Source organism: Arctopsyche grandis, chromosome 7, assembly GCF_051622035.1.
Source record: "Arctopsyche grandis isolate Sample6627 chromosome 7, ASM5162203v2, whole genome shotgun sequence".
NCBI classification, from domain to species: Eukaryota; Metazoa; Arthropoda; class Insecta; order Trichoptera; family Hydropsychidae; genus Arctopsyche; species Arctopsyche grandis.
Window position 1 is genome coordinate 31,036,028 of NC_135361.1, and position 13,874 is coordinate 31,049,901.

A 13,874-nucleotide genomic window follows, 5' to 3' on the forward strand; every position below is an offset into this window, starting at 1 on the left:
CGATTTTCGATCTTTGCCTTCCGATATTTGTGTTTTCTGTAATTTAACATTCTGGCTCGTCACGTAGACCCGTTTTTTTATTTGGAAATCGCCCCCTCCCCCAAAAAAAAAATTGCTGGACCTGCATTTGATTTAATTAGGTTTCAATATGAACATTAAATACCTGGCAAACAGCACAACAACGACACGTAACCAACGACGATCACCTGCCGAATGCGACTCGTACGCATTGGGGCCGTATTTACTTACAATATTTTTCGTATCCAGTTCCTAATAAGCAACCACAGGTTAAATATGTTTTTAATTCTATCGATAAATAGATAATTGGATTATTACGCACATTGCGATCGCCCAAAAGTCAAGTTTTGCCATGAAAATCGCGAATACGGAATACTATGCACTCTAGTTCTCGTTAGTATGGTAGTTATCGTTAGTATGATGGACTATTTGGCTGCCAGATGTTCTGTTATATAGATTTTAGTGACTTTTGGACGAGCGCTTTGTGACCAATAATCACCGAACCATTTATTTAAATCCTTGAGAAGGCGCGACAGGCTTGTCACACGTACTAGCGGATCCAGAAAATGGTCAAGGAGGGGGAAATTTGAAAATAGAAGATTTTGTTTTAAAATAATAATATATAAGGGGCGGCAAAAATAATTTTGCCCAGGGCGGCAAAAAAGCTGGTCTGGGGCCTGACCGAACCGTTTACAACAATGCCGTCGTTTCAGTTACCCTTAAACTCTGACCGCACTATGCGACAACCGAACGTTCCGACACTTCACAACAGTGCGCGACCAAATATTGTTTGTATGGAATTGTATGAGACATGACGCACTGCGCGACAGTCGCATGACGTAGAACGACACCTTGCGTCAAATTTGACTTTTCGACCAACTTTGACGCAAGGTGTCGTTTGCGACGTGACGCAAGTGTCGTTGAGTGGGGGTTGCCTTGCGACAATTAATCTCCTTCTTCATATCGTGACTTTGAAATAGCATGTATCCATAATCTTTTGGTTTTTATCGATTATTCTTCTTCCTCGCATATCAAAGATACTATAATAACGTCCGTTTCGTCAATCTTGCTCCGCGAACGAATGATTGACATAATTTACTGCGTAGTGTCGCATCGCTATCGTTCAAGTGCGGTTTACCTAATATTGTCGCACACTGTTGTGAAGTGTCGGATCGTTCGGTTGTCGCATAGTGCGGTCAGAGCTTTATTGTCCCGGACTTCACCTAACTAAAGGAATGCCGGAATTTGCCCAACCTAAAAGATAAGAAATCACTTACATAGATCACGATACGATCACATTAGTCAGTCATTTATCTAAACCCCGCAAGTGACGGTCAACACATCAGCAGCAGAACAAAGTTAAGAAAAGTGAAATAGTTCTACGTATCTCATTTAAATTCATCATCGTTCCATAACTAAATCTGCAGTTTTCGAATTTATCTACCTATATACATATGTATATCTATAAATGTAACGTTTTCATGAATATTCATCACAATGCCTACGCCAGTGGCTTCAGCAGAAATTAATTTTAGGATATTAAAAATAATTAAACATGATTTGAGATTAACCAGCGGTCAAGAGTGATTATAAAATCTAGGCATATTATCAAAAGAAAGTGAATTATCAAGTAATATAAATTTTGATAAAATAATAACAGACTTTGCTAACGCCAAAGTACATATGTATGTATGTCTTCTTTAGAAAATTCGTTTTTAGTTTTTTATATATTTTATAATTAATATTTAAGTTGTTAATAATGTAATATGTAGGTTACTGCTCTAGACAGATTTATTTTTTGAGATAAAGAAAAAAATATTTGAAACATACATTAATAAAAATTAAAATAAATTGTGTTTTAAGTGGACTAATTCATTTTATAATAATTATATGTATTTATTGCAAAATTCTCAATATGTGACATTTATAATATAAAAAATAATCCTGTTTTTTTTTCTAATTTTATTTCAAAATGTTTGATATATTTCGATAAATATACATTTTTAAAATTAAATACATTCTTTTAATCTAATGACAAAATCTTAAGGGGGCGACGTACATACATATGTATGTACATTACATTAAGTAAATACATATGTATGTAGCATTAAGGCACAAAAATATGCACATATGTTTTCATATATTTAAACATTTTGTAATTTGTAGTAAACAGGCACATGTCTATTCTATTCGTGACCATAATTCATGCTTCTTCTTTGTTACGGCTTAAATTCATCAATTCTTCCTTGCAGAATTGCCGATATAAACTGAGTACGCACAGCCAAATGTACAAATATATACCTGGAATTAGATTAAATAATTAAAACAAAAATCTTTCACATAAAAAATTTCAGTTGCGAGGCATTTTAGCCTGTCCAAGATTGTCGAAAGATCGTTGATTTGTTGTAACACAATCAAGATAAAAATCTAGTGCACGGAAAAGACTACTTCAAACTATTCAGCAGCGTACGTTCAGGCAAGTTTTGGCTGAGTGCAAGGCAAAATCGACTTACATATACATTACAGAGCGCGTCGGTACATCCCAATATTGCAAGCGGCGTATCGTCGAGTCACTATTGTCACAATATGAAGTAAGTACGCGTGCACTCGCCACTATGACGTCACGTTGTGCGTGAATATTTCCAGAGGCCGAAGAAAATCGGTTTGGCTTGATACGTTACTGTGACATGTACCACTGTATAGTATCAATAGATTTTGTCTGCTACTGCTGTTACATCTACGCCACATCAGATATGAATGTACCAAAGAATACTTTTCGTACTGCTGTTTACGTGCAGTTGCCGGTCTGTGCTGTGCCAGTATGAATAGGGAAACTCGTTTATATGCTTAGATTATTTTGAAGTTAACTATTTTGCAATTACAATGTCATCGACAATTCATTCGGCAATCTTGGGCTAAATGATATATTAGCATTTGACAGCCAAAGCGTTACATAAAATAAAAAATTATATTACACATAAATATTCAAAAGGGAAACGTACCGCATATAAGAAAACCCAGAATTAAAAGCAAACCGCCTAAAATTACGAAATTCCTAATGAATAAGCATCCAATGCCTGCTAACAAGAAAATCAAAGAAGCAACAGTAATTCCGAGACCTTTAATAATCAACCATGGAAGCAGCATCAATTTACTATCCTGGAACAAAACATGTATTTATATATATTATTTCGCGGATTATCTCCAGGCTAAGTGCAAGTAGGCTAAACAATGACGACCGAATTGGCTTAGTAACGGCACCCGGTCCCTTCTCAGAACTGACAGCGATAGCGTGGGACTGGGTGCCGTGGGAATGCACATCCGGGTACGTGCCTAAACAATAGGAAAGTAACCGGACGTCGAAGATGTAGGGAGCGACATGTCCTTTATAAACGGGTACTTAGGCGATATCAAGACATTCTGGACGGAGCACTGCCAGGGCGTGTATCTCCCTAATCATCAATAAATGCTGTGACACGACTTTGGCCTTTCATTTGGATCCTCCACCCACCCCTACGCAACAATGTTATATATATATATATATATATATATATATATATATATATATATATATATATATATATATATATATATATATATATATATATATATATATATATATATATATATATATATATATATATATATATATGTATATATATATATGTACTCTTAAATAAAAGAAAGTATGCATTGCTAACCGAATTGACCGCACATAGAAGAGCAAAGTTCATAAGAATACCAATTATCTCGACACCGATGAGACAGCTCGACATTGACCGCATAACTGAAAAATGCACACATAAAAAGTTTATTGTGTAGATCAAAATTTAAGTTGATAAAAACGAAATAATGAATACCCTGATCGAAAGTATCATTGTGGAAAGGAATGAGTTGTAATAAACTTATTAAATACGGAAAATCACAAATAAAATAAACGAGATCACAAATATTTCCCACCTAAAAAATAAATAAATAGATAATTATTTAATTTATGACGTCTATGCATCATTGTTTTACACTTTTGTGCAGTGTCTTTAGGCGGAGCTTACCAAACCGAGCAAGCCGATAAGCAGAGTGCCAATCCTCGGGCTGAGGCAGCAAAACCACTTGTTCAAGACGACCATTCTGAATTATCTGAAAGAAAAATCAAAAATTTTAGTTAAAATATTGGACTCGTCCTATTTTTTTTTTAATTAAAATTTTATATTATCTCGTGATGCCATTAGCCGACTAAAATCTTGCAAAAATCCATAGTGGACCCTGTATAAACGACACTGTGTGATTAGAAAATTCAGATGAAACGGTGCATCCTGTCACGGTCAGCTTATCAACCGATGCCATTTAAACCGGGAAAATATACCACTTGTGTAGGTCAAAACCAAACGATGTTGCTAGTGTCATATGCTATTAATTGATAGCTTTTCACATCCCTAAAATCCCTTTTCACAGATCTTCATAGCTCTGTAAGATGCTAACAAAACCATATTTTCAGGATCCTGAACTATTATAATCCGGATCAATACTATATGTAATTACACTGAGCAACAAAAAAAATACCAGAGCGGAGACTAACCAAGCTTTACTAATTTTGACCCACTGGATTCGAATATGATAATGATTTTTGTTGGTTGGTGATCGTTTACGAGATATGAGCGTTTAAAAAAATGCGCGATTTTTATAGTTTTTTGGCTTTTGCGGTCTTTAACTCAAAATCTAGTATTGCTGTGCTCAAAGTGAGTATTAGAATCAATAGTCAGATGTTTTTCCTGTTGATTGTATACTTATAATTAATTGTCTCGCGAATTTTAAAAGTCAAAAATATATAATACACGGATAAATAATAAAATACACGGATTTCTTTTCCGTGCTATTTTTCATTTATTTGGCAATTTTTTTATTTCACCACGTTTATAAGGATTGGTTTTCTATCTCAATATTTTTCTTTTTTATCTAAACGTACTAACTCAAGCGGTAATTGCAATTTAAATGCTTTCGTTGTGTATACGGTTGTAACGCGAAATGTGTTGGTGCAAGCGAGATGGCATGTAGTCCGACCGCTGTACTCTGTGAGGTGGATTACATGCCGTCTCGCTTGCAAACTCGAGGATATTCGTTGGCGCGCTCGATTAGCTCCATTAGATGGTCCATTGTGCTGAAATTTTCCGTAAACCCTGCCTGTTCTATAGGTATAGATTGGTTTTCACCGAGGATATTCTTCAACCTTTCTGTGATTATCTTTGCGAAGAGCTTGTAAATCGCTGAAAGTAAACTAATGGGTCGGTAGTTCTAGATGTCACTTCTATCTCATTTTTTGTGGATTAAAATTATCGTCGCTTTGTTCCATTCTTCTGTTATGGTTTGGTTCTGCAAAGCCACTGCTTTATAATCTCACTAGTAAAATTATAATTGTGAATTTTTGCCAAGTTGTGGTCCCAATCGCAGAATGTGGTGCGTACGACCGATCTGTCGACGAAGATGGAGGATATTTCCAACATCCAGAGCACTGAATTTGAATATATGTACATATTAGATTCGATTGCAATATAAACAGTATACCTGGAAAGCAGCACAGTGATAGCACGAAACCAACGACGATCACCCACTGAATGCGACTCGTACGCATCTTCGCTTCTTCCAGTGGCGTAGGGATATCGTTAATCCGAAAGAAAAACGTCACAAGTAAAAATAAAGATTTTTGAGTTATTGATTGCATACACTCAGAAAAAAATCATTCTTTTCGCTAGAAAAATGTCATTTGTCTAGTTCTAGTTACGGTTGATACAGGGAAATAAAAAAATGAAAATAGCACAGCTGTGGAGTAAATTTTAGCTGTGGAGTAAATAAAAAGCGGTTGGAGAGAAACGACGGTATTGTTGTAAATACGACTATTTATGACGGACGAGAAGGAAGTCAAGTAGGCGCCACCAACATGGTCGAATCGGGCCCAACTTTGGAAAGAGTGAACTATATTTTTAGAAACTTTTCTTAAACATTTATTATTATAAATTGTACGCAGAGAGCTATTGGTGCCCGGGAAAAACTCTTCGATTGTATGCCCCTACATTTTTTCCAGCTAACTAGAAAATTACTTTCCATAAACTTTGAAACCGTTAGGGAAGTCAAATACCTGGGACACCTGCTGACAGAGGATCGAAAGACAAAGAAAAGCTATTTTTTTAAGGGCAAATATGCTGGCAATACGGTTTTACATTGGAGTGCCAATGTACAGGTTAAGAGACAAATATTTATGTCATTTTGTACCAGCCTCTATACTGGAGAACTATGGACCAGATACAAGCGGGAGACGATGAGGAAGATAAAGGTACAATAAAACAACTGCTACTGTGCTCTCTTCAGGTAGGGTTGCCAGATGATAATTTGATAAAGGAGGGCAGATGGGTCTAAAAAGGAGGATTTTCTGTAAAAAAGGAGGACATTCAGAAATTAAACGAATTTTTTATATTATTTTACTTTATTTTAATCATATTTAACTGAGCTGCCAATTTTGGGAAGAAGTTCTTGGTTTTTTAACAAATCGTTATAAAAATCTTCACATATCATGTTTATGAAGTTGCATTGAGTAAGAATTAAAGATTTAACTGACTGCACACTTAGTCTATTCCTCTATTTGCTCCATTGAGTATTTATCAGTGAAAAAACTCTTTCCATCTTTGCGTTATGTGCGCTTATACAAAAATAAAACTCGCAGATCTTGAGCAGTTCTGAGAAACATTCAATGTTTTTAACACTTTTGAAGTAGATTGTCCACTGCTCGTGCAACTTCAAATCATAATATGCTTCTACTTTATCTGATTTTGATTTAAGAAATGAAATCAAGTTACAAAATTGATCGTGTAGCTTAACATCGTCAATCTCTACACCTCTGATGCTCAAGAACTCAATGCATGAAACTAAATCATCATAAATAAGTCCCGTCCAATTTTTATCAAAAAGGAGGACTTACAGTAGGTAAGGGAGGACGGGAGGACAAAACATGGAAAAGGAGGACATGTCCTCCTTTTGGATACCATCTGGCAACCCTATCTTCAGGCTACCTAGGGGCTGCAGCACGTCGCAAATGTTTGTGGAAGGGCATGTGCCTCACTTTGAGGCCATTCTCAGGATGATAGCGGCCTCTCTACGTCTTCGCATATTTTTATCATCTAATTGTCTTCTTGCCGCTGCATCTTCTCATTTGAATTCTTCACTGTATGTTCGATGGATGGAACTACTCCACCGACCGCCTTAAATAGACATTAAATTGATTAATTAATTATTATTATTTATATATTTATTCATGTATTTTTCAATAATATTATATTTATTATCTATATGGGCGTTGGAAATTGCACTATTCTCCCTATCGTCTAAAATAAAAGTTATTATTATTATATAATATGTTAAAATAAAGTGCAAATTTCAATAGAATTCTCTTAAGATGCAGCAATAAAGAGAATAAAAAAGTAATCAAATAGAAATAGTAATCTAAAATAAAATTTTTATTCCGGTTGGACAAATGTAAATGCAATTTTTTTAGCATAATATTTACATGAATGTATATAAGCTATGAATAACTAAACAAAAATAATAATTGTTAGTATTTATTCGTTTTTAATACGATGCAAATGGAGAAGTATAATTACCGAAGTTTTTTATATTGAAAAATGCATTATCCTTGCCTTCAAGGAAGCAAAGTCATCAATAATTCTAAATCTAAATCATAAAATTGTGTTACTTTGCTCTCAATTAAAAATATTTAGTCTATCCTAAGCAATTGAAGATCTTAAATAACTTTTGACCATTTAAAGTTACTGAAATATATCTCAGCTGTTGCGGCGCGGCGGTAACTGGAATATTCTATCTCCTATCTTCATATATTTATAATTTGCTGTTGAATTAAATCTATCAATTATTTAAAGAGCATTCAAAAGCGGTAACGATATCTTTGCATTTATTATTTCACTTAAAAATTCGGGAATCTGTTGCATTCATTTAAAATTTGTATTCAAAATACAAATTTGTGCTGACGATTTTGTAGCCTTTATTGACCTAACTTTGAAATATTAATTTGACCAAAAAAAAACCAGAAATACGCTACCTCAAAATCATCAAAATGGTGATTGAAAATTGCAGTAAAACCTCAATTATCCAGACGGCACCAAGTTACAAAAATAATATCGTTAGGAAAATCTGCTAGTATATTGTAATGTGGATTTACTATGATCATAATGTATGAAATAATTTTAACGAGTATTAATAATCATTTACACATGTTTTACGCATTTAATATATTTATGTGTGTATGCACATTATTACACATTGAAATATGTCATTTATAAATATCATTTGATATTCTTATTTTACATTGTTAGTATTGGATTTTCCGTTTGTGGTTTAATATCCTCCGGTTTGTTATCTATTGATATTTTGTACATTCATAGTAACATTTATTATTTATTATTTTTTACACAGATATTATTGATTAACCTATTACACATATTACATTTAAAGTATAAATTTAAAATTATCATATATTATATAAGATTAAAATATGCATATATTTAATATTTCAAATACCGAGGGCAGTTTAAAATTAATTATGTAAAATATACATATTTTTCAAGGTTTAAGCTTTTCAGATGATACAATGTCCTTAAAAATATATATCTCTATTAAAAATACATTAACTTAAATGATTACACAACTAATAATAAGAACTAGATTAATTTACATTATATAATAGATATTTTATGTACAAAAATAACTGTATACATTTATATTTACAAGATATTCTCCATAGAGTATAAAAATGAGTTTCAATAAATTGGCGACATCTATACAAATTCGCCTTTTTTCTTTCGGCCGCATATTAAAACAGTTGTAAAAGTAATCCCTATTAGCAAGCCAACACCGATTAAAACCCATTTTACTATTTCTAAAATTAGCAAAACGCTAAATAGACTATCATTTAAATAATCAACAAATTCATCAGGCAATTCGATACCCTGAAAAAAAAAATGACATGAGTTTTTAAATGTCTCATAACTAAAAACTACTTTACTGAAATTGTTTTCTTGGCAGGAATTTGTATTTACAGCAAACATTTTCAATATAGTATTTTATTATCATTAAAATTATATTTACCTCATCCACCCATAGAAACGGAAGTAAAGTGTTGCTTGTTAGCTTTGAAGTTGTACTAATGTGTCTCAGATTTCTTAAAAACATATTAAATTGTGCTCTTTTTCCACCACGTAATGGTGTACCAGTATTCTAAAATTTTTAATTTTTATATAATACCATAATTAAGAAAGGAAATAAACAATTGAAACCAAAAATATACTAACCGGTTCTATATCCAAGAAAATCTGATGTAAATCTTCATCTGGTGAAAGACCGGTGACTCCTGTTTGGTAATCTTCATCCGCGTACAGAAAATGTGGGTAAGATAGAACGATATGTGAATCTTGAATTATAAAATATATACATAAAAACTAATGAATTTGGTTTTTTGCTTTCAGAACTATTTCAGTTATATGTAGATATGTTTATTTATACCAAGGCATGAAAATAGCTCAATAGTTCCTTTCTTGAGACAACCGTTTGGCTGTGTATTTCCAATGGTGGTATTCAAACAGAAGCACATATTCTCATTTTCTTCTGAAGGAGCTGCAAACATTTCCTCACCGGAGACGTATCGAAAGCCTTGAATACCTTTGTACGATATATCCTCTTTATAACGGGTCCTCACTGATCTGAAACAAATGTTTAAAAATATCTTATTTAATTTAAGCATTTCCAGCACACTTAATGATCATTCAAATACTAGTACGAGTTTATTTAGAGGCTTTAAACTATGTGTATATACTCAAATATTGATAAAGATAGTATTTCATTTAGAATTTGTATAGCCGAATTGCTCGGGGAGTGAAATTTGGAACACAAGATGTAAAAAAACAAAACTTTTTAAAGTACTATAAGGTAATTGGAATATTATAAAATAGTATACCAAATTTGGTAGATCTAAATAATTAAAAACTGTAGGTTTGCATATCAGATCAAGCCTAACCAGCCGTCACATTTTCAATATAATGAAAAGATATAGTAATAAACCGCTCCTGATACGTCCTTCCTGAGACATTTAGCTATAATATAATTGGCACAGGGAAGAATAAATAAAGAGATAAATGAAATTACAATGGAGTGTATTTAATTCATTGCATTGAATTGAATGCATTCAGAAAATTATCGAAGTATACTTGATGCAACGAGAAGAGAGACTGGAAGCGAAGTACGTATTGGAGCGAATGAAGTGATGCAGCATTTTTATTATACAAGTCGTTGAATTATGAGTCACTGAAAACTCGCAAATTAACGAGACATCTATGAATTGTACATAAATTTGATCGTACATTAATCGTACTCAAATAGTGGTGACATTGTAGATAGGAAGGATTTTAGCCAATTTTAATCGGGAACCGTTTCAACAATGAAATCAGATAAATCGGCAAACTCTGATAGGAAACGATCGACCTGGAGTCACAAATATCCAAGTCTGACCAGCAGCACTACAGATATACTCAGAAAAATTCTTTTCAATCGAGGTTAGCTCATTGGATCGAACCCGGCGCCTCTCGGTGCTAAGCAGAAGCTTTACGACCGAGCTATGCTGTTGGCTAATGTAAATGTGTGGTGGTGTTTAGAACGAGGAAGAATGGAAACATATCGGAGAGGCTTTCATCCGACAGTGGATAATGAGCAGCTGCAAATTATGATTATAACTGATGGTCTTAGCCACTAACCTGCATATGTCAGAGTTGAAAATGTCAAGAGTTTTCGCTTTGTCCACGAACGGTGAATATATGGTGGAGTCGGTGCCATTAATCATATTGCACGTTGAATTTGCATCAGGCCACAAACCAAGAGTGGATGAACCTTCCCACTCCATGATCCTTCCTAACTCTTGTATCTCCCTGGTACCGTCTTGCACCAAGTATCTACCATCGTGAGACATATTTTTCTAAACCAAAAAATAGCTAGATTATTAACGGACGATTTCAATGAAAAGTTTCAAACAAACAATACATGTATTTGTACGTACATGATTAAACATGGATATGTAGATGGAACCATCTACGTCTATTCTCATAGTTTTGGTTTTTTCTGCCAAAATTTTGTCACAGGGAATCTTAGGGCTTCCACCTTCGCAAATTTTTATACCTTTGAACAGCAAATTCTCAATCGTTGTTGATATAACAATATCTATATTGTTCATAAAAATGTTTTTTAGAAACAAACTAAGACCCAACAATTCAGCACTCCCTTTGGTGGCGGCTACTTGAAGGATTGCCTGGAAATTTGTTGGTTTTTTTAATCACCATCTGGTTATATAAACACATAATATATGATTTCATTTTTATGGAAAGTAAATATAATACATTAAATGGCACATTGAGAACTTCGATTGGGTCAGTTTCCTTCAATGGGTCTGATTTTTCCTCGTCAAATTCATATCGTTCATATTGATGATATCCCAGAGTACCATTTTCATCAGTAATGTTAACTTTATATCTATATTGCCTGTAAATCAGTAGACAAACTTCAAATTTCAACCCTTTCTGTTTTCTAAACTGTTTTCCGAAATTTAAAATATTTTTATATTACAAAATTTCATTGTTCTTTACAAAAGTAAAGAATGGTTTAAATTTGCTTCATTCCTAAACTAAAAAAAAAAACAACACCCAGTTTATTCATCATACTTATATATGTAAGGTCCAACTTCTGTAAGGTTCGGCTTTCCTCCGGCAATGACTTCTGGCCCATTTGTAATATTGAAGATGTATACTTTAAAGTCCACAGGAAACGGAACCTCTTCCCATCGTTCAAAAGCCTCAGATCCTTTCTCTAATACGACGCTCTGAAATCATTTGATTTTTTCTTAGATATAATTTCATTTTTCACAGCAATTCATCATCGCTGGGAACACGCCACTTTTTAATTAACAATTGGATAAGATTTTGAATATTTTCTTATAATACCTATTAATGTAATTGATAAAGTGTGCGATAGCGATAAAATTAATTAAAAAACCTTACATTGTATCATGTTTTTTATAATAAGAAAATAACATGTCACATGAAAAGATATTGTTGATTTAAAGCAGTTTGTAATTTGCATGTAAATATAAATCTGAGATACGATATCTTAATTCATAACAAATAAAATTCCTATACATACTATACTTACGAGAAGGATAATAATTTGTAATCACTAAGATAAATTATCATGAAAGGATTATAAACAGTTGGTGAACATACCATTAGAGATGTGTAAGAATTGTAAATAGGTTTTTGAGCTCTTTTTCCTATTATGCTGTACATTAACATTAGAATAATATAATACTATGATTACTAACAAAATTAAATTAAAATTGTAAAATAGAAAATGATCAGTAGATCAGTAGCTATTAAAATAGATATAAGATGTATTGTGAACATAATTTACTAACAATAAAAAACATTTAAAAATCAAAATTACATATGTAGAATGTGTTGGAAATAATAAGACGATTGGTAACATGAAAATGATCACTTTCATTGAGAAGTTAAATAAAAACAGCCCATGTACATGGAATAGCATTATAAAAGAAAGTCATATTTTCATTTCATAAATCACTTTCTTGCAAAATTTACACTTTTTCGACATTTATGAAAATAAATCATGAAATTCTCGAATGTTTTGGTTCCACCAAGAAAAATTCAACGAATTTCAAAGATATTATGCTGATATAAAGTGATGGATAATGTGTTGAACTCATATGAGGTACATTATCTTCCATAAAATGACTTTGTGACATAATGCTACCTTATACAATATGCTTTTACTTAGCAATTGAATAATAACCACTATTAATCTCTATGCGTTTGTAGAAACCGATTCGATTATTTTATTATATGTATTTAGTGCCAAGCCTTGATGCTACCTCTTGAATATATCACAATTTAACGAAAAATATAGACTTTTTTCAATTTAATTAGTATCACAAGATATGTATAGATGTCACTGTGCAGAAACCAAAATTAATTTCGAGTCATAGCTTTAATCAAACTGCTCATTTTCGAGATGCATACAAATATTTCGACTATTTCTGACCCAACCTATACAAAAGAGTGGTCCTCACTTTGATTTTTCAATAATAACAAGTCTGTTCGTGAAAGTATATTTCTTTAAATTTATTTTCGGGGTGTAGGAAAAATATGAAAAATTATATCTCAAATTTGAAATTATATCTCTTATATATCTTAAAATTATATCTCATATTATATTATATGTATATCTTAAAATTATATCTCTAATGGGTGTAGAAATACATCATATATGGTTTATTTGAAACAAGCAAGTTATTTTGAAATACCTACATATATATGGAGTAATACATTTTAAAGTCGACAAGTTCTTTTAAAAGTTATTAAAAATGTTAAAAACAAACCTTAACGATGTTCTTTTCTACGAGGACTGGAAATACTGCCCATCCCAAGACAATGCCCAGAACTGCCAGAACCAGGCCCAAGATTAGTAAAACGATTTTGCAAATGTTACCCATTTTTATGTATAAGAGAACGTTCCACAACTAGGACCGAAGCTGTAATGAAGCAATAATGTTATTTTGACTGATTATGTACTATCATCAATTATTATTAATCTTTTTGTTTGTTGTATTCTTCTATTAATACATATGTATATTAACGATAGAGATTTAGATATATGTATAGTTAATCAATCGCAATTCGTAAAACGTAATACACAAATACATACATACAGTACAGATTATATGGTAGAATAATAAATAAATA

At 32.5% G+C, this 13,874-nt stretch overlaps 1 protein-coding gene and 1 long non-coding RNA gene across 2 annotated transcripts; both read right to left on the reverse strand.

Moving 5' to 3' along the window:
• Nucleotides 1-2,190: 2,190 nt before the first annotated feature.
• Nucleotides 2,191-3,758, reverse strand: LOC143914901 (uncharacterized). Its single transcript, XR_013260864.1, has 3 exons — nucleotides 3,720-3,758; nucleotides 3,021-3,177; nucleotides 2,191-2,319 (listed from the first exon to the last, which is right to left on the reverse strand). It is a non-coding gene; the product is annotated as an uncharacterized LOC143914901 (long non-coding RNA).
• Nucleotides 3,759-8,305: 4,547 nt separating this feature from the next.
• LOC143914363 (sensory neuron membrane protein 2-like) lies at nucleotides 8,306-13,670 on the reverse strand. The gene is made up of 9 exons (XM_077434555.1): nucleotides 13,511-13,670; nucleotides 11,781-11,938; nucleotides 11,460-11,601; nucleotides 11,123-11,371; nucleotides 10,824-11,041; nucleotides 9,580-9,776; nucleotides 9,369-9,487; nucleotides 9,166-9,294; nucleotides 8,306-9,026 (listed from the first exon to the last, which is right to left on the reverse strand). The coding sequence occupies exons 1-9, from the start codon at nucleotides 13,622-13,624 to the stop codon at nucleotides 8,856-8,858; spliced, it is 1,497 nt and encodes a 498-aa protein (XP_077290681.1). The 5' UTR covers nucleotides 13,625-13,670; the 3' UTR covers nucleotides 8,306-8,855.
• Nucleotides 13,671-13,874: the final 204 nt, after the last annotated feature.